The sequence below is a fragment of the Gobio gobio genome, assembly GCF_949357685.1.
Source record: "Gobio gobio genome assembly, chromosome: 18".
NCBI lineage: Eukaryota > Metazoa > Chordata > Actinopteri > Cypriniformes > Gobionidae > Gobio > Gobio gobio.
Window position 1 is genome coordinate 2,438,568 of NC_137111.1, and position 21,952 is coordinate 2,460,519.

Genomic DNA, 21,952 nt, shown 5'->3' on the forward strand with positions numbered 1-21,952 from the left:
CTCCAGAAACTTTATTGTGAAAGATACCGTCGCTGTTGCATATAGAACATTTAAGAGCTCTTGCTGTTTATTCTCCTGATGTTACGTTGATAGTTACATTGACTAACTGCAGTTACTCCGAATGTAAGTAGCGCCACCAAAATGTTTACTGAACTTCCTCCTTTTTCATTCATTAAAATGTGTGATTATATGAGTGTCTATGTCTGCTTTATCAAAACCACCAAAACAATGTTTAAAGCAGCAAAATATTGGGTTCCCGACACAATTTTATCAATCCGGACGTGAGGATCTGGTTGTCATTTGAACCCTTGAGAAGCAAAACTAAATTATTAATAATTCACTATAAAGCTCCTGTGGTTGAGATGCATTGAAAACATTGGCTTCTACATGCAAATTGCATTTTCTGGATGAAATTACACGATTGAGAACCAGCTTTCACTGCACATTCTTTACTCATCACTTATTTACTTTCAGGGACAAAAAAAAAAAAAAACATCTGAACAAAATGCATGAAAAACGGACAAAAGATAAAACATATACAGCTCAAAACCAAATTCATTTACATCATCATTTTTCCCCCGACACACCAAAAACCATATAAATGGGGTAAGATCTTCAAGCCTTAAATTTACTGTTTTGACTCAAGTAATGTTAAAAAATATTAAAACAATGCAATTATGAAAGAGTAAGCTGGAAAAAAATTAAAAGAACTTCGCAGAAACATGTTTTAGAAAACCTGTAATCTTGCATAGTTTCCTTCTTAGCATCATAAATACAGCGTTTGAGACCATAATGCATAAATTACTCTTCTCTATAGAAATCAACAGTGATATGCACAAGCTTCTATGCATAAATCATCATCATCAACATCATCATAAAGGAACGGACTAAATGAGAAGGTACAACACTGTATGAAAATATCAACTACAACATATTCAAAATTCAGTGCTCTAAAAGAGAAATTAGTAAGAATACAAGAAAAGAAAAAAAGACTAAGAAAAAAAAAGCCATGATCATAAGAATTTTGGGACAAATTTCTCATCTATGTGCAAAAAGAATGAGGCTTTATTTCTTGAGGCAAACTCAATTACTCATAAATACAGATAAGAAAAAGGCACATTATTCAGGTTACAAAGCTACTTTAACTAAAATTATTAATTGTTTTAGAATTGTGGATCACTCCTTAAATAATATCTGGTTCAAAATTACAAGTTGTTGTAATAATAAGCTATACAATGTAACGGTCAAACAAGCGAGTTGAGTTATTCATAACCCATATTTAAAATGCCCCATTAAAGGGATTCGGAACCTGTATTTATTGACGGCACATTACATTAACGGCTCCCGGGAAAAAATATCAATTTTCTGTAACAAACAAATACGATTTCTTAAAGCATATTTGGGGAAAGTTTGACACTGTTAGGTTGAGCGGTCCTTCTTTTCAAAGACAAAACTCTCTCACATGACAATATATTCAAAAAACTCTGAAAATGTACTGCCAAGCTTAAAAAATAGCTTCAAAAATAAATCTGTCCTTCCAAAAAAGGAACCTTTTGAAAAGCATCAGCACCCCTTTGTCCTTGTGAGACGTTTCTACACGAGATCTAGTACCTGTACACATTTTCTCACGGTTTTGAAGTTCTTGTACGTTTAGTTGGAGTGACCAGCGGTTCCAAGCCTCGCTTTGTGGAGGACTTCGGAGAGCCAGTCTGTGAAGGGGTCACTTCCATCTTTCTTTGAGACCTAGTTAACACTTGGTCTTCCGATGCCAGAGGCTTAATGTCCACATCTAAAGATTGTGATTCTAAATTATTAGGGCCTTTAGGGAGCCCCGATTTCTTTAGGTCAACTTTAGTCCCACTTGTTTTCATTTGCTGTGGCTTATCGGTCCTGGTTTTGGGCAGTGTCTGTTTTTTACTCGAGACCTGCTCACCAATGGCTTTGGTCCCTTTTTTGAGTGCCTGCAACTTCTTCGGAGAGGCACCGTCTTTCTGACATGGGTTCTTTTTCAAAGCCCGTTCTTTGAGGGCAGAGTTTGCTTTCGCCTTCTTGGTGAGGGACGATATCCTTTGGACAACCACAGACTTCGGTCCTTTGCGGGTCTGTAATTTCGGTTTGTCGGCTTTCTTTGGAATTAATGCCGCCTTCAAACGAGCACCTTTGAATGTTGTCTTCTCTTTGCATTTCTTGTTTTGCTGGACCTGAAGTTTCTCGCGCATGTTGGAATATTTCCTAAGGATTCGAGCACTCGCTGGGTTTTTGGCATTGCCTGCGATCGCACCGAGGCTCTCGGGAGCCGGAGCCGGAGCCACTCCAGCAAGACTCTGGGCCTTTGTGGAGATCCGCGTGGCAGTCGTCGGTTCGTGCTTCTCTTTACTAGAGATACCCTGACCTAAAGCTTTTGACAGTAGCCTTTGATTCTTGGGGTTATTCTTCACCGGTGATGCAATGGCAAACTTTTTCAGATGCTTCTTCAGCCGTTCGGCCTGGAGGCTCGGAAATATGCCATGAGAAGACCCCGCTCCTGATGACGAACTGTGAAAACACAACTGCGTTTCCGAAGGAAGTCTGGTGTTCACCTTCTTAACGATTACTAGAGATTTAGTTTCGGTCGATTGCAGGAACCACCTGCAGATAGTGGGCAAGTCAAAGGGCTTCATGAAAAGCATTTGCACAGGGGAAAACTTCTGTTGTTCCAACGGTCTTGACTTTCGGGCTCTGCGTTTGCTTTTCCAGATTTCTTTGAGTCTATCTGCCTTGTTTTTGGGTTTCGGTGCAGGCTGACCCTCCTTGTCCATTTGTAACCAACCTTTGTGCATTTTATCAAACTTTGCATTTAAATTTGAAATTAACTGCTGGTGTTTTTCTCCCCTTAGCGCTTCCAAAAATTTGGGGGCGCTACAAACAACTGGTCCAGTCCTCTGAAGACCAGCTATGCACAAGGACTCGTCTGGCACATTCAAAGCGCCTTTTATTTGGGTCTCCAAAAGCTTCTGGTTTTGGATTTTAGGGCTCTCTTCAGCTTCCCCACTCGAGGATGCCAAAACCCGTTGTGGTCTCAAAGGACGTTTATTTCGACTAGGGGGTGTTGCTGAGTCCAACGTCTTTTCAGATACATTCCCTCTTCTCAACGACATGCGCCCAGGACTCTCTAAAGCATCTACTTTAGCAGATTTATTGTCATGGGGAGGTTCTGCAATTGAACTGCCACTGCTTCTTAAGGGCATGTGTGCAATGGCCTCCGTTTTTCTACAGGGAGTACTGGGGAGTGAACTGATCGGTTGTTCGCTGACGCAACTCTTAATTGAACCTTTAACAGGAGAATCTTTAGTAACAGTCTGTTTTGTACTAATAGTCCTGCTTCGTAGGGGCATACGCGTTACTTCCTCGGAAGACGTACACAAGTCTTTATTAGCTGCCTGCTCACTAGCAGAGCTGTTCCTTTTTAAAGGCTTTTCCGAATGGCCTTCTGTTGGACAGCTCGATTTGCTACCAGAAGGCCGTTCAGCGTTACTTCTGCTTCTCAAAAGCATATTTTCAGAGCTTGGAGGCGACTTTTTGATGCTTTCTGACACTTCAATAGGACTACTTTCATTTTTAATTGGCATATTTTCAGAGCTTTCAGAGGCTTGATTATTCAGTTTGTGGTGTTTTCCACTCTCCGAGGTGGAAGGGGTGCACACAGTCTCTGGAAGAACCTCGGGTGACAAAACACTTGGCAACTCATCACTCATTTTGACGCCTGGACTCGGATCTCTTTGAAAAGCGGTTGTGTTCCTTGATTTTGGTCTTGTTTTGACTGCATGATCCACAACTAGACTGTTGGCAGGTTTGGCAGCTGCGAGCTCCTGTGCGGTTTCAAGAGTGTCTAGAGCCTTTAAATCAGGCTCTTCATCAACATTTGTTTCAGTAGATTGAGTCTTTGGGCTTTTATCATTGGCATGCTCAAGTTCAGATGTACCACTCTTCGCAGAGTCTTTCACTACGTCAACGTTGCCTTTTGAAACTCTACTACGCAAGCATCTGTCGGAGGGCGCTGTATGTTTAACTTTTGGGGTATGCGGATCCATATCCTTCTCCTTACATTTTACAAGTGGTTGTACAGTAGAGGCCGCTGAATCCCCTTGATCCTTCACTGGAAGTTTGGAATAGTTTGCTGTTTGAAGACTACTTTCAGAGTCATGCGAAACATGAGCACTTCTATCCTCAGTGTTTGCCTTCATTTCCGAGGTCTCAGATTGTTTCTGGACATCTGCTGCAGTCTCGACTTCACTGGGGTTTGACGTTTCGCCCTCATTTCTCGGTTCCACGTCGACTCCATCCGATGACTCTTTGGCCATGTTAGGGGACAAAGGGATCATTGATGGCTCCAAAGATTTATCCTCACATGGGACCTTACTTTCTGTATCACCTACCACCTCTTCTGGAATTGGTGCAATTTGGGACTCACATCCTTCTTTCTGTACAGGGAGTTCTGTGGGTTTAGTGGTTTCTTTGATTTCTATTGCTGCATTAGGAGTAATGAGCGCTTCTGTGATCAGTTCTGGTTGCGTGGTTAATTCGCAAGATGGTTCATGGGAAATTTGCCCATTACTTTCAACTTTATCCGTCTGACTGGTTTCAACCACCAGACCAAGACCAGTTACTTTTACGACATCTCCCGGCTTTTCATTCTCCGCTATCTGCTCTGATGATAATTTCTGAATAACATTTTTCATGCAGTCCCCTGCAAAAGGTGCGTTTATGAGAGGAACACTGCCAGACATACAAAGGGCCTGCTTCGGCGCGACTGAGGTATGCATTTCTGGCATATAAGCTGGACAATTCCCACTGGAATTACCTATAGATTTACGAGCTAGCGTACGGACGGTTTTTAGTTCCAAGTACTCTTCGACGTACTTGTGACCTCTTGTGCTCTTCCGAGCATTTTGTCGTGGATGCAGTCGATTACGAGATTGAAGTTGACATTCGGTTATTGATTTTCTAATATACACCAAGTCACAATGGCTATCGGTATCATTTATGATACAACTTAAAGAGCCATTCCTTTGCCCAAGGTAAGACCCTTTTCTGCTTTTCCTGGCTGTTCTAGGAGACATTGGTAAAACTACATTTGATGTCTTGTGAATTGTGGAAGGCTTTACAACAGCATCTTCGCTTTGTGCAAAAAAGTCCTTCTGTGTGCATTGTGATAACAGGTCTCCATGATCAGACTCTGCAGTGCATACAGAATCGCTACATTGAATTTGCTGAACACTTGATTCTAATGATTTTTTTGCTTCCTGATGATCAGTAGTTGTCTTTGTCATGATAAATTTGTTTGGAGAACTTTCATTTCCACACTCAACACCTGTTCCACAAGATGAAGGCGACAATTCTTCCATCTTGCAAAGGTCTACTGGTTTTTCACCCGTTACCCGTGCAACACTGGGATCATCTCCATTAGGCTCTCCGGTAGGATTTTGACCTGTCCTGACAACAGATGACTCTTGAGACTCTCTAGTAAGTACATCTGTAATGCTCACAGCAGCCTCCACCGTTCTTTCAGTCCTCGTTTCAAACGTTGCATTGCTGCAGCTGGTTGTCGCTTGCTTCCCGGTCAAATTTGGTGCTTGGAAAGGGTTGGGAGCCGCCACAGACTTGACTTCGCTTTGTAAGAAGCCCAATGCATCAACTATCTGGCGCTGGTGATGCAAACACAGCTTAGACATGAACTGTTCCAAAGTGGACACCGACTGTAGATCTCCTTCTTGGGCAAGACTCAGGCTGACAGAATCCCTGAAAGACCATGCAAAAAAAAATTACTGGATAATTCTAGAGCACATGTCTTTATGTGATGAGCAAATAATACATATAAACCTGGTCAATAAGAGTGCCGATTTCCTTTACCTTTTAACCGAATGTGTAGCCGGGCTGGCATGGACATTAGAGTTCCTTAAAGATGCATGGCTTTTGTTGAAATTCTTCTTAGTCGAGAGGTCAAGAACTCCATCTAAAGAGACAAATAATTCAAAACTAAATAGAACATTTCTTTTGAACAAGAAGCTCATATATACACTCACCTAAAGGATTATTAGGAACACCTGTTCAATTTCTCATTAATGCAATTATCTAATCAACCAATCACATGGCAGTTGCTTCAATGCATTTAGGGGTGTGGTCCTGGTCAAGACAATCTCCTGAACTCCACACTGAATGTCGGAATGGGAATTTAAGCAATTTTGAGCGTCATGGTTGTTGGTGCCAGACGGGCCGGTCTGAGTATTTCACAATCTGCTCAGTTACTGGGATTTTCACACACAACCATTTCTAGAGTTTACAAAGAATGGTGTGAAAAGGGAAAAGCATCCAGTATGCGGCAGTCCTGTGGGAGAAAATGCCTTGTTGATGCTAGAGGTCAGAGGAGAATGGGCCGACTGATTCAAGCTGATAGAAGAGAAACTTTGCTGCATACCTCGGTTGTAACGAGTGGTTATTTCAGTCAAAGCATTTGTGAAGCCACAACACACACAACCTTGAGGCGGATGGGCTACAACAGCAGAAGACCCCACCGGGGACAACTCATCTCCACTACAAATAGGAAAAAGAGGCGACAATTTGCACAAGCTCACCAAAATTGGACAGTTGAAGACTGGAAGAATGTTGCCTGGTCTGATGAGTCTGGATTTCTGTTGAGACATTCAGATGGTAGAGTCAGAATTTGGCGTAAACAGAATGAGAACATGGATCCATCATGCCTTGTTACCACTGTGCAGGCTGGTGGTGGTGGTGTAATGGTGTGGGGGATGTTTTCTTGGCACACTATAGGCCCCTTAGTGCCAATTGGGCATGGTTTAAATGCCACAGCCTACCTGACCATTGTTTCTGACCATGTCCATCCCTTTATGAGCAGCATGTCCCCATCCTCTGATGGCTACTTCCAGCAGGATAATGCACCGTCACAAAGCTCCAATCATTTCAAATTGGTTTCTTGAACATGACAATGAGTTCACTGAACTAAAATGGCCCCCACAGGCCCCAGATCTCAACCCAATAGAGCATCTTTGGGATGTGGTGGAACGGGAGCTTCGTGCCCTGGATGTGCATCCCACAAATCTCCATCAACTGCAAGATGCTCTCCTATCAATATGGGCCAACATTTCTAAAGAATGCTTTCAGCACCTTGTGGAATCAATGCCACGTAGAATTAAGGCGAAAGGGGGTCAAACACAGTATTAGTGTGTGTTCCTAATAATCCTTTAGGTGAGAGTGAGAGAGAGACACACACACATACAAACACACAGTCATAATTCTGTACCGCACCTTGCTCAATGTCCTCTACTTTGACCTTTTTCACAGAGAGGTCCAGCGGGGCATCTTGGTCCACCATGATTAACTTGTTCTGAGCAGAAGCGATATCGACAGCAGTGGTTGGAGAGACACCGCTAGTTTTCAGAGGGCTTTGGTCCTTTTTTCCATTGTTTTGAAGGGAGTCCTGAGAGCAGTTTTTCCTTGAGGTATAATATTTAGCCAACTCATTGATCATCTGCTGAACGAAACCACAGGCCACCACAGGGATGTGCGGATCTGGAATTCTTGGTGTGTATTCTGTTGACAGTTCAATTAGACATGTTAAAAAGAATTGGCAACATGGGAGGTCACAGTTGATGTGATCTTGTTGAGAAATGCTTCATAGGGATAGGCTAAATCAGGGGTGTCCAAACTTTTTTTAAAGGGGGCCAGATTCGATTTTATTTATATATACACACACACGATATATAAATAAAGAAATAACATTTTTTGTTGGAAACATGACAAATTTGACAAAAGCTTAAGCTGACAGTAGAGTAGCTTGAGATAGGACACAGGAAATGTATATATATTTAACAATATCTGTAAAACTTTCATTAACCAATAAGTTTTAATGGGTGAAATTTAAATATTATTACTGAGTTAGAACTGTATTCTTATTTCAATTTAATAAGTGCTCTATTTAGGAAAAATACTTTTCGTACTTGGTATTTCTGTCTTTTTTTCCAGTCCAAATATCTAAAAATTCTTAAATCAAGATGCTTTTACTAAGGAAAGTTACATATTTTTCTTGATTCCTGGGGTGGGGAGAGAATCAAAATGAATTGAGTTTTTGCTTGAAACAAACTAAATTATTTGCCAATGGATTAGAAAAATAATCTTGTTTCTGTTTGGGAGAGAAACAAGATTCCAAACCGAAACATTATTGTTCTCACCCCATTGGCAGATATATTTGCTTGTTTTATCCAAAAACTCACTTCAATTTCATTTTATTTTCCAGAAAATAAGTAAAAAACAACTAATGTCATTTAACTTATCTAGTAAATGCATCTTGATTTAAGAATTTTTAGATATATTTATACTAGAAACAAGAAAAAAATACTAATTGACAGCAGTTTTTGAAGTGCACACAAGGCAAAAAGTAAAAACAAAAAAGAAAATCTTTATCTAGAATGCCTTTAAGGCATTTAGTCTATAAACATATAAATACAAATGCACAAAACTGCAAGTTTATGACAAAAATAGTCTGCACTTTGGCCTTTATTACTCATTTAATACATGTCTACATTACAAATTAAATAAAATGAGATATTAACCTACATTTCTGACACATTACAGTTCGTGTTACCACAGTAAACACATGATAAATGTTGGTGAAGTGTTGTTTGAAAAGTATTTGAACTGAATCGGCTCAGTGTTTCTCCTGATTTGCACGTTAGTGTTGTTGATTAAGTCAGTGCTGTTTAACTGGATTAAGCAAATTCGTGTGAAACTGCACGATTTGTAAATGATCCGTGGCGGGCCACATATAATATATTTTAATAGACAAGCTGCGGACCATTTGAAATTCGGACTTTGGACACCCCTGGGCTAAATGCACATGATCAACTCATTTAAGGTGAGCAGCAACTGAGTAAAAGTTGCAGCCATTCCCGTTATTATAATGCCCCATGTCTGATGAAATGACAGAGCATCTGAGGTATACTCACTTTTCCTGTGTAACACTGCATTCAGGTATTCCTCCGACTGCCACTCCAGCCTTCTGATATTAGAAGGATCTTTACCTAGTAAAGGTTTTCCTCCACTTTCCACAATTTGTTTGTTGAGTGCAATTACATGTTCCTGTTCATGGGGTGAAAATACAAGGGCGGAATAAGAGTAAGCGCACAAGGTGTTGTACATACTTCAAGGAGACACACATGCAACATGTACTTAATGTATTGAAACACCATGGAAAATGGAAAATGAAATTAACATTTAAAAAGCTATAATTGAAACCACGGTGTCCTTTGGACACTACTTGATATGACTGTAGAGTCAAGAAAAACAGAACGTTCTTCCAAGGTGTCTTGACATATCAGGAAAGAGGGGGGAAAATATAAATGAACAAAAAAAACTACCTTCACTTTCTCTCGTCTTAAGCAGCAGTAAAGACAATTTTCATCAAATGACCAATTTGACACACTTGCAGGCTTACAATCTGTGGATCCAAAAGAAGAGGCAAAATTCAACCGTGTGTGCAGGGAAGGGAAAGACCAAGACCAAGCTGCTACTGCTAAACAACTACTAGCAGGTTTACAGACTAACTAGCAGTCCATTTTTGGTAGCATGACTTTGTCAATGTAGACCAGAAACAGTCAATCAAAAGTAGGGTTTGTTTCCATCTCTGCATCTCATATGAGGACATGAACGCACAAACGTCATCTCCAGAGGCACTTCATGAGCTTTTACCGTTTCATTTGAGAAAAACTACCGTCATAAACACAGAAACTTAAAAGGTCTTCACGGCAACCCGTCAAAATAAAAGTTTGAAATATCACTGGTGTACAGCAGAGTTTAGATACGTCTCAATGTAATAATACTAACACTAATGTAATAATAATAATAAAAACATTATTTTTTAAGTTTTTTTTAAAAAATAAATTAAAAATTGCATTCATGTTTTAATTTTAACTGTATAAAGCTCAGTTGTGCAGCTTTGTTTGACAAAAAAAGTTACATTAAATTAAAAGAAAGTCTTGTGTATTTTCTGGTAATCAAATGAAGACAACACATTAGTGGGGAATCTTTTAAATTAAATTAAAAAGAAAAAAATAATATGGTTGTTTTTATGAATTACTTTAAGTAGCTAGTAGTCTACTATTCACTAGTAAATATTACAGTAATCAAACATCACAGACGATGGCAGACAGAGAGCAGGGCAGCTCTGGCACTAGTGATGCACCGATCAGGATTTTACATGGCCGATTCCGATACCGATTTTTTTCAAGAAAACTGGCCGATTCAGATTTCCGATTTTTTTTTTACACAATAAAAGAATGAAAGTATACATGAACAAGATGTTTATTTGGTATTTAACAGGTTAAATTGGCTTTTGGCTAATGAAAACAAGTCCGCAATCTGAAATTAACGGGAAATTGAATTGGAAATTAAAGGCTGAAAGGTGAAATTAAAGTCAACAACTGCATATATTCCACAATCCAAACAAAGATGTTCCTTAAATCAGCATTTGTTTTTAAATTCAGTGTAAAGAAAAAAAGTCTTAACCACTGAAATTAAATCAATTTTTTTATTTTATATAAAAAAGTATATAATTGTTCCAAAATATTAAATCAAATAATATTTAGTGCAACGAAAAAAAACTAAGATGCTACAGCAGGTGCTTTTTAAATCAAATTAAGTCAGTCATTTTAAGGTAAAATAAAAGGTAACACTTTAGAATAATGGTTATTCGTTAACATTAGTTAATGTATTAACTAACATGAACTAACCATGAGCAGTACATTAGTTACTGTATTTGTTCATCTTTGTTAACGTTAGTTAATATAAACATCACAGTGCATTAACTAATGTTAACAAGATTTTAATAATGCATTAGTAAATGTTGAAATTAACATTAACTAATAATGAACTGCACTTATAAAGCGTTTATTAATCTTTGTTAATGTTAACTAAATGTAGTTAACTAACGTTAACTAATGACCATTATTCTAAAGTGTTACCAGTATTTCATTTCTAAAGTGCATGCATGTTCTTCTTTAAGGCCCGGGTATACTTCGGCCGTCCGCGTTCGTGCACCGCCGCATGACGTAATTTTCGTCATTCGGAGGGCTCGCGGCCGGCCGCACACCCCGTCCGCGCGCAGCCCAAATTTTGAGACCGCACGGACGGTCCGCGTGCAACAGCGCATGCGCCAGCAGTACAGAAGAGTCCACTAGGTGGCAATAAACACAGTATTGAGCACAGTGTTCAGCCGTCGAAGAAGAGTGTGCAAAGACCGGTTTAAAAACAACACGCTTGAAAAAAAAAGAAGATAATTTTTTATTCTTCAGTGTTTCTTCCAAACTATGTAGCAATGGTGGATGCACTACAGTTCTTCTCCGATCATGCCCAGCGAATGTCCCGTTGATGACAGGACTCAGTGCTGCCCTCCGATGTCTGGTGGAGCATAGACACTTTTTTACTGCGCATGTGTCGAACGCGATCATCCGCGAGCATCCGTTGTGTAGTATACTTTGAAAGACGCGCGACAGGGCTGCGCGCGTGACGCGTCCGGGCGCGGTGAGTGAAGTATACCCGGGGCTTTAGGCTACAAAAAGAAGTATTTTGGCTTTGTCACAAGTTAGTCTGTTTCGTTCTCATCCGATCCAACATGTGAGAAGCTGAGCTGAACAAACACTCACCATCTACGCTTGAGGTAAGCTCGCGCAACTTCAGCTCGCACAGGAAAGCGGCTCTTCATTCCTCGTCTCTTCCCTCAGTTCTCCAGTTTGTGTTTGTAACACACAAGTGACATGTTCGCGAATGATTGCAATATAGGCGTATGTGCACGCGGGCGCACTTCCGGAAAAATCGGCAGAAAAATACAAAGAAAACCGGTTGTCGATCGCGCGCTAGAAGCAAAAACCGGTCGTTCCGGTTTTTGGCCGGTCAACCGGTGCATCCCTATCTGGCATAACGTCAATAACACTTCTATAAATGACTTACAAGTTGTAACTTACTTGATGTAAACATCCCAAAAGGACCGAATAAAAGGTACCGCTGGGTACTGATACCGGTTAAAATGTGAACGGCACCCAACCCTAATCAAAAGCTTCCTTATACAAGTGTAATTCAATTATTATTCTCAAATGGTAACAACAGCTCAAGTGTTTTGGGTTGTAAAACGTCTTCAAGTTGTCCAGTCTTCACCAAATGTGGTTGACATAATGTCATTGCCACCATGATCTGACCAGACCGGCTGAGTTTGGAGACCATGCCACTCACTGGCGAGGGCAATTAAGCTGCAAAATGTTTTAATTTCTCTTGCCCATGTGAATTTGTATATTGGATAAAAGAATCAATGCACTCATGGTTTGGGTTTATCAGTATGAATGTTCTTTAAGAATTTAAACAATAATTATGGCCAGCAGAAAGAATTGGGGATTTTGACTTATCCAGTGATTTAAATAATTGAATCAGAAAGAGATTTATTGCCATGTATGTTTGCACACACACACAGAAATTGTTTTGGTTATATAATAGAATAAGCAGGGTATTGTTCTATATAAGTGGTAGTGCTTGAATGCGAGGAGTCCAGAGTATTTTCTGAGTTTTCCCTCATTCTGGATGGATTCAGTTCTTGGAGGGTGGGCAGGAGAGCACCAATAATCCCCAAAGTGGAAGCCATTGGGAACAACAGCAACTCAGCCACAAAGAGCGGGGTCAGCGCATGCTGAGGGTCACAGAGCGGGGTCAGCGCATGCTGAGGGTCACAGAGCGGGGTCAGCGCATGATGAGGGTCACAGAAGTCGCCAACTTTCTGCAGAGTCAAGAGCTCCAGACCTCCTTGTTTTTCAGGGGTTAGTGTGTGTGTGTGTGTGTGTGTGTGTGTGTTCGCTTCTACACACATTAGTGAGAGAATGGGCCGCTCTCAGGAGTGGAGGTTAGTTCCAGTGAAAGGAACTCTTAATGCTTCACCAAGACATTTTGGACAATTTCATGCTCCCAACTTTGTGGGACCAGTTTGGGGACGGCCCCTTCCTGTCCCAGCATGCACCAGTGCACAAAGCGTCTCCATAAAGACATGGATGAGGAGTTTGGTGTGGAGGAACTGGAGTCCTGACCTCAACCCGATAGAACAGCTTTGGGATGAAATAGAGCGGAGACTGAGAGCCAGGCCTTCTCGTCCAACATCACAAATGAAGAATCCCCATAAACACACTCCTAAACCTTGAGGAAAGAAGAGCTGGAGCTGTTAGAGCGACTCCATATTAAACCCTACGGATTAACAATGGGATGGCATTAAAGCTCATGTGTGTGTGAAGGCGGCCGGCACAACACTTTTGGCAATATAGTGTAGAAAGGAATGTGATTTGGGGGTTTGTTTGGGATAGGGATGATGGTGGAGCGTTTGAAGCAGGAAGGCTCCAGTGATCTGTGAGAAGATGAAGGCCAGCTGGACAGAACCGGTTTAGACAGGCTGGAGAAACACGGTCTTCTGTTTCCTGAAGACCTGACACACATCCTCTTCACAGAGAGTAAGTGCTGGAAGGGCGGGGCATGGGGGGTTAGACACTAAGACACATATGGCCATATTCAGCCTAAAAATACAGATATTCTCAAAAGAGCATTGAATCCAGTAGGGATGTGACGGTGAGGAAATTTTCCCACCGGTTAATTGATGTGTGACAACACCGGTAATACCGGTATCACCGGCGGAGGCTTTTAAATCACTAATTCTAACCGAAAGTAACATGCACACGACCGCTCTGAACTGAAACTGAACAGTGCGCGCACACCGTGAATGAAGCTCGTCTGTAAATGCGCGCTCTGAGGCCATGGGTGCGTCTCAATCAGTTCACTAGTTCAGTTGTCAGGGCACTGATCAAACATTGATCAGTCTATGATTGAGATGCACGCCATGAATGAATAACAGTTCGTCCGTAAAGCCTCGTTTATACTCGACGCGCCCGCACGAGCGCGAGGGTGCGCGCGGCAAAAAGAAATGCGCGCAGTCAGCGTAGCGGAGGCTCGCACTGCGGAGCCAGGCGAAAGGAAACAATGCGCGCTCTGTGCGGCCGTGCACATTTAACTTTCGGTTTTGAATTAGCGCCAATTCGGCTGCGGGTTGCTTGAATTATGGGTTCATTAGTCTATTATTTTTAATGAAAAATACAACAACAAAACAAATGACAAACTCCCTTAAATAGGCGCTTTTACGTTTCGCTTTGAAACCAAATCTTCCGCGATCATCTCAGTCAGCTCCTCACTCTTAAATCTGATGAATGACTCCTGCCGCTGCCGAGACTACGGTCGGATCCTGCTTTATTAAGCAGATCGTTCAGTTTTTATTTGTATTGTCTGTTCTCTAACTGAACTAAATGATTTTATTACTATAAAAAAATCAAAAAGACGGTGGGCGGTGCCACGGTGGGCAAGTGATGTAACCGGTGTTGAGTCTGGACACCGGTAACACCGGCAACACCGACTATCATAGCAAGCCTAGAATCCAGGAGTCGCCATGGAAACACTCGCAGAAGCGCACTTAACTTCAGGAGACAGAACTGTTTAACAACTTGAGCATTAAAAATAAAACCAGCCTGTGCTCAAAGATGTCTATGTAAGTTTAGGTTTTGCTACTTCACATCTGTGATTTGAGACACACAAACTGAATGCAGTTGTACGAGATGAAAACATGTATAACTCAAAAATCTGTCAATTATACAAGATATGTTATAATTTAGACGTTTATTTAGACAGCACTAAAAAGCATCACACACCTTCCCAGTGGAACGATTAGACGGCGCACAAGGCATATTAACTACAGATGCCACAATACTCAATATAATATTGAAGCGTTCGGTACGGCATTCACGGTTCAATACATGCTTGTGAATTGCGTCGGTTTTGCATTTAATTAATTATTTTTCTACAAATTCTATCATTTGCCTCCATCTCAAAACTGAACAACGACATACATTCACATCACACGCTAGTGGTGGAGTTATACTCACGGGGACACTAGAGTTATTCACAATCACCAAAGCTCATTATTTGCATGCGTTTTAAATTCTTGCTGGGTAAACATTTAATTCACGTGCTTATGCACAGTTTAAACATGCGCTTTTCAGAGCGCGCGCAATAAACGCCTGTCAAACACACGATTACTGGACTAATTAAGTTAGTCGTCTTACTGCGCCAATACTGTCAAATACACACAAGTTTAACATAAACACAGTCGGTTATGTCTAAAGTGAAAGTAAAATCGGTGTGTGTGTATATTAGATGTGTGCAGGTCTTTAATTGACAGCAGCGCAGCCTATAGTGAATACGCTGTCCTTAAAGGGACAGTTCACCTCTAAAATCATGTGAACTATCTAGTTCACTAGTTCACTAGGGATAGTGAACTATCCCTTTAATGTTAATACAACAACAAAAGACAAAGAGAAAATCACTCACTGCTCTTGACTGAAGAACTAATACAGCAGCTTTAATAAGAATCAGTGTATATTTTATAGTGAAGTCTGTGAAGTGTTTTATTTTTACATTCATTCATTCAATTTCATACTTTAATGCTGCTGTACAGCTCTGAGCTGCCAGTGTAAATCTTTATATATATTTATATTATATTTTACAATACACTAGGAATGTGTACAAGGATTTTTTAAGTAAAGTTAAGTTTAAGTAAGGGTTTTTCAATTCTTTTAAGTAAAATAAAGAAAGAGTATTGCAATAAAGAAATTCTCTTTTCTTTTCTAAAGAAATATTTTTTCTCCTTAACCTCTTGCTGTTCCTGTTGCTTAAGAATAGAATAACAAAACACTGATGTGACAAGCCATCAGAACCGAACTGAAAACCGTGGTTAAAAACCGAGGTGTGTATTGAACCGTGGACTAACTGTAGAGTTGCATCCCTAATATTAACTGTTCCTCTGATGGGCCGTATCTCTGGTGCTGTGTTTTATGAGCCAGTATACCACACTCACACACCTTTTTTTTTTTTTTACCATTTTGAGAGGCTTTGACAACCAGGGGCCTGACATATAAACGTTGTGTTTGCACAAATGCAATGTAAAACATCTGAATTTATACATAAAAAAAAAAAAAAAAAGCTATTTTACTAGAGTGAGTGGAGTATTGAAGTAAACCGATTCATTTAAACTCACTGAAGAATGTGCATATGGCCTTTTATAAAACCACATTCAAGTCAGGCCACACACACACACACACACACACACACACACACACACACGCACACACGCACGCACGCACGCACGCACGCACGCACTTTTATATGCTTTGGAAATGCCAAGATGTGCATAATTTGTAAATATGTGCATTAAAAACGTCATCAAGACGGATGGTTTGTTTATCCGATGAGAAGACACACTAACTACATCTCCTGAATGAATCCCTTGATGCGCAACCAACTCATGTGACTGTCTCAGCGGAGGCTGTGATTGGACAACTGCACTAACCAGCGGACCAATGGCGTCGCAGCATCTCTGATGTTGGTTTGGTGGCTCAGAGACGCCTGAGAATCAGAATGATTTCCTCCAGAAGCGTTTAGTGTGTGTGTGTGTGTGTATTCCTCCAGAAGCATCTCGTACAATTGAGCTCCCAAACACCAGCATCTCAACGCAAGAGAACATGATGTGTGTGTGTGTGTGTGTGTGTGTGTGTGTGTGTGTGTGTGTTTGGCCTGATGCTCTGAGACGACACTCATTATGATGTGTGTGTGTGTGTGTGTGTGTGTGTGTTTGGCCTGATGCTCTGAGACGACACTCATTATGATGTGTGTGTGTGTGTGTGTTTGGCCTGACGCTCTGAGACGACACTCATTATGATGTGTGTGTGTGTGTGTGGCCTGACGCTCTGAGACGACACTCATTATGATGTGTGTGTGTGTGTGTGTGTGTGTGTGTGTTTGGCCTGACGCTCTGAGACGACACTCATTATGATGTGTGTGTGTGTGTGTGTGTGTGTTTGGCCTGACGCTCTGAGACGACACTCATTATGATGTGTGTGTGTGTGTGTGTGTGTGTTTGTGTGTTTGGCCTGACGCTCTGAGACGACACTCATTATGATGTGTGTGTGTGTGTGTGTGTGTGTGTTTGGCCAGATGCTCTGAGACGACACTCATTATGATGTGTGTGTGTGTGTGTGTGTGTGTGTGTGTGCTTGGCCTGACACTTTGAGACGACACTCATGATGTGTGTGTGTGTGTTTGGCCTGACGCTCTGAGACGACACTCATTATGATGTGTGTGTGTGTGGCCTGATGGCACTCATTATGATGGAGGGAAAGAGCCTGATTGAGTAATTACTGATGGTGATGATGATGGTGATGGTGATCTTTTAAACATGTGATGGAGACGCTGCTCTATTCTCGAATGTCTTCAGTCGTATTACAATTGGTGAATGGGCTTATACAGAAACTCAAGTTTGTTTGATGGGGTGCAATGAAAAGGTCACAGAAGTGGTCACTGATCCACATCCGCCTAAAACGTTCTTTCCAAGACGTCGAAACACAAACTAGCCTGAAGCTTGATCACACGATCAGACTTTGTTCTGTCAAACTTCTTCTCACTGCTGCTTCCTGTAGGTTTAGAGGATTGTTTCGCCCCTAATAGTCCCACATGAAGCCTGTCGACTGGAAGCGATGTGTGTGAGGAGCGGCGCAACCAAAGTACAAACAAGTGTCAATCATTTCAGTTCAGAGTCCTGTGAAACTCAACCAATGGAGCAGTTCAGTGGAAGTTATGTGTGCAAAGCATCATGGGGCGCAGGAAAAAGTTGACAAATTCCTAGCGAGACGTTTTTCAGAGCATCTAAAACAAACCGCAGTCTCTCAGAGAGTGTGTGATCCTGAACTCAGCTTCAAAATATGATATTGAACGAGACAGAAATGGATGATGTGTCACATTATATGAGCATTAAAATAATAAACCTGCTGCAGTCGGTCATTAATATTAATCACGCCACAAAAGAAAAGAGGGAATCGCTCCGTGCTCTCGACTGAATAACTTGTGTAGCTTTAATAACGATGGATTCATTCATTATGATTACACTAAAGACTATTACTGTACGTTACCTTCTAAAAGCCTGAGGTCCTCCACCACGGCTGTTCCCACAAACACTTCCAAGATGTTGTCAAGACCTGTCAGAGGAGAAGAGAAGCAGTTCCTCACACTTTAGCAAACATTACACAGCCATAATGCATAACACACACTCATAAATATATAGTTATTGCTTGCAGTGCGAGTGGAAGGAGGGGAGGGAGCGTTAAAGTCACGCTGGTCTTGATCCTTTTGTGCCGTTTATCGAGTGAATCGCTTGGCAAACAAGAACAAATGTGGGCGGGGCTTGAGTGTGTCTGTGGGGATTTGATTGGATGGCTGTGGTTTGCTATTGGTGGATCTCATGTGAGTGACAGGTGGCCCCGCCCTCATCATCAGAGAAGAGATGAAGTTAGTCGAGATTTGATAAATGTTGAAGTTGAGATGCTGTTGCGTGGGAAATGCTTTAGTGTATTTGATTATTTAAACTGCAATATTCCATAGAAAATAAGAATAGCCAGTCGAGATCAGTGTATGACGGCTTTATAATTATTTTTTTAAAAATATCGTAAAATATTGATAATACATAATAAATGCATGAGAAGAGATAAATAAGCGTAACTGATGGGAGTGAGTGGAAAGATGAGCCCAAAGACCTAAATATTTGATCATGCAGTGCATTTTTGTTTTTAAAAACAATTTTTCAGGTAGGTCTAACATTAGTATTGAGGTAAGAAATACTAAAGACAATTAATAAGAAATCAAATGTAAATTAATATTGGTCTTCCCTGATTAATTAAATTAGATTAATCCTTACACTTAAGGTTGCAAAAGTTAGTCATTCAAGAGCAGTGAGTGTCATAAAGGTTCATCAAACAACACAAGACAAAGAGAAACTCAGAGACAGCAGCAGTTTATTCCACAGCTGTCACTTTAAGAGCGAACACGGATACGGTTACAGTTACAGCTGCACAAACGTCCACTCGCGGGTCACGACGGGGTTAACGTGCACACTCGTCAAGACGCTCATTTAGTACATACATGTGTGTGTATCTGACCATTTCAGCGCAATTTGTACACGCAAGCTTTTTGTGAGATGGCCTGTGTGTGTGTGTGTGTGTGTGTGTGTCTCTCCAGACCGTGCGCGCGAGTGCGGTTTGAACACTGGCAAGACTTAAAAATAAATGTAAATGATAAACTTTAGTGACGATGCGACACTGCCTCGATTGTGCAAAGCGGCAAATCCTGTGTCAACTGTGCAGCTGGATTTTAGTGCAGATGCGATGCGCTGATGTGAAGCCATTTGAGCATTTTGAAAGGGAGAGAAAGAGCGCGCGCACTCGGTGATTCACGCGCGCTGTTTGTGAACTTACGTCCCACAGAAAGTTTTCACTGCGTAAGTTATTTAATATAGAAATATGAATTGTACCTCACCTTCAGCATTATAATTATTTCACCCGCGCTGGAAAGAGAATGAGACGGTGTCTGCATATCATGCCCTAGCTCTCACAGCAGGTGCGGGTTTATGTGTCGTCAGCTGCGATTGGTTCATGAGATCAGCCTTATTGGAGACCGCCGATCAATCATCCCAAAGCCATTATCGACCGATCGGTTGCCGATCAATCGGAGCACCCCTAATCATGATCGTGTCGTTTTTATGATGTAAATTGAGTGAGCAAAAGCAGTATCGGCTCCAAATATCGGCAGGCCGTATCGCTCATTGGCTAAGGCTGATGAAAAAAAAAAAAAATCGATATTGACACTAAAAAAATCCACATCGGTCGATCCCTAGTCCACAGTAATAGGTTCTGGTTTGAAAACGCATCTTTTTCTCTCCGTTTTGGCCTTGTGTCCACACTGAGGCGGAGTTTTAAGTCAACGAAAACTAGGGCTGCACGATTAACTGAAATCGAACCGCAGTCGCGATTTGGCTCATGTGCGGAAGCGCAAAGGCTGCGATTTTAAATAAATCAATAAAAGCCCAGCGTGTCAGTGATCAGGAGGAAACGCTGCTCCGTCTGAAAGCACTGCGCGTTTGAGCAACACGTGTCAAACATCTTCACAAACTAGCAATGTGAAGCGTTCATAAACCTGCTGTCCAATCAAATACAGCGTTTAATAACTGATAACTGAGCTGATGTGGCTTCTCATCACAGAATGTCCATCAGCACTGAATACTTTATTATTATGAAAATACCCGAGAAGGCTTGAAGAACTCAAATACACCAGATTTTATTCTCTTCATGTTTAATCAGTCAAAGCGTTTCTATCTTCGTTTTATTCAGCTACAGCGCTATAGCTTCACATCAGGGATTTCCTGAAAACAAACGATTACTTCTGACGCAAATGTGGCGTTTCTGCTCGAGGGCGCCCTCTGGCCTCCAGTGTGAAGGACACTTTTGGGTAGAAAATAAGAAAAATAAAACGATGACGCGATTCCGCCTCTTTCGCCCGTCCAGTTTGCGCAAATGACGTGAATTGAGCGTCTGCGATACGCGCGAGTGGTGCTTTTCGTGCATTCACGCGTTTGAAGTGAATCCGCGTTTGACGCCTGAGTTGAAAAATTTAAACTTTGGCGTCAATTCGCGGCGCGTTAGCCAATCAGGAGCCGGCTCGCTGCGGTCACATGGTGAAGTGATGATGAGAAACCCTGCATCATTTAAAAATAGAACTATTGTTTCACAAAATGAGGTTAAGACTTTTTCAGGTGAGAATGTAGTGGTTTAAAGCTCAAATCTGTGGTTTATTTATAAAGAGAGCGCCTATTTAAATCATCATTTGTTGTCTGCCAATCGTTTTGACTGAGGGCAAAGAGAAGTTTCATAACTATTTTTTAAGGATATTTAAATACACATGCAGTGAATATAATGTAGGCGTTGCCTGGACCACATTTGTGTGGATATTAATGTTTAATATATATTTATAATGGAAATTAAAAGAGGCAGAGTAAGAGGAAATGCCCACCTTAATAAGAATTATGTCACTAGGAGCTCATGAATTTAAAAAAAAACTCTAATTTTCCATGTGCTTTCCAGATCATGATCGTTTCGTGCAAGTGATTGAGTGTAAATCTGAACATTAAATATTTAGACTTTAAAGGACCCGCAGAGAAGTGATAATACAGCCTGAATATTAACATTTAGAATATTTTACTGTTGTTTATGAAAGTACATTAACAACTCAAGCTCGGTGCTTCACAATCAAGAGAGACAAAATATGTAACATTATTAGTAACTAAAATTATGAAATCAATAGTAATTTAGGATTATTACACAGAGCCATCACAGCAAACGATCAAAAGTTTGGGAACCCCGAGAAGAAAAATATTTTTTTTAGCAAAATATATAGTATATATAAAACAAAACACACGTTCAGTACATTTGCTTTACAGTAAACGTATTAATAGCTATTTTTTTATTTGTGCTTTCACTTCTGCAGTGCTGACATTTGCTTATCTGTCAATCATCTGCACATGAACGCGCATTTAAAAAAACAACTTCCAGACGGACGTGAGCGCGCAGGGCTAGCGCTACGCATAACTCTTTATGAATTACAATATCCCGACGATAAATACAGCGAAGGCGTCGCGGGTGAACGGCAGCGCGTCGCGTGTGAGATTTGATCACCGAAAGCCAGAGATTAACGGAGTTTGATCCGATCCTTACGGTTAGCGTTAGCATGCTAACTGCAGGAACTAGTGCCCTTATTTCTGTTACCCTAGCGTGATCAAACCGTGTAAACGGAGTGTTCTGCAGAGAGAGCTCATCTTACCCACACAGTGAACGAACTCTGACCTCCAGCAATCCGCGTCCTGGCGAATAACAAACCTCTCATTCGTGCACAGCCGCTTCGTGCACGAACTCGCCATTTTATCGACTTGCAAATATGCGTCGCTTCGGCACGT

At 41.1% G+C, this 21,952-nt stretch overlaps 1 protein-coding gene across 3 annotated transcripts; it reads right to left on the bottom strand.

Annotated features, from left to right (window-relative positions):
* Positions 1 to 435: 435 nt before the first annotated feature.
* Positions 436 to 21,952, bottom strand: LOC307141600 (uncharacterized protein). 3 transcript variants are annotated; one of them, XM_079841939.1, is made up of 8 exons: positions 21,820 to 21,952; positions 18,084 to 18,149; positions 9,411 to 9,490; positions 9,000 to 9,132; positions 7,303 to 7,587; positions 6,612 to 6,668; positions 5,890 to 5,992; positions 436 to 5,778 (listed from the first exon to the last, which is right to left on the bottom strand). In XM_079841939.1, exons 1-8 carry the CDS (start codon positions 21,914 to 21,916, stop codon positions 1,626 to 1,628), a joined length of 4,974 nt encoding a protein of 1,657 aa, XP_079698065.1. In that variant the 5' UTR covers positions 21,917 to 21,952; the 3' UTR covers positions 436 to 1,625. The 3 variants fall into 3 exon arrangements, with proteins under 3 accessions (XP_079698065.1, XP_079698066.1, XP_079698067.1); XM_079841940.1 differs by lacking the exon at positions 6,612 to 6,668 and having other exon boundaries at positions 21,820 to 21,946; XM_079841941.1 differs by lacking the exons at positions 6,612 to 6,668; positions 9,411 to 9,490 and having other exon boundaries at positions 21,820 to 21,937.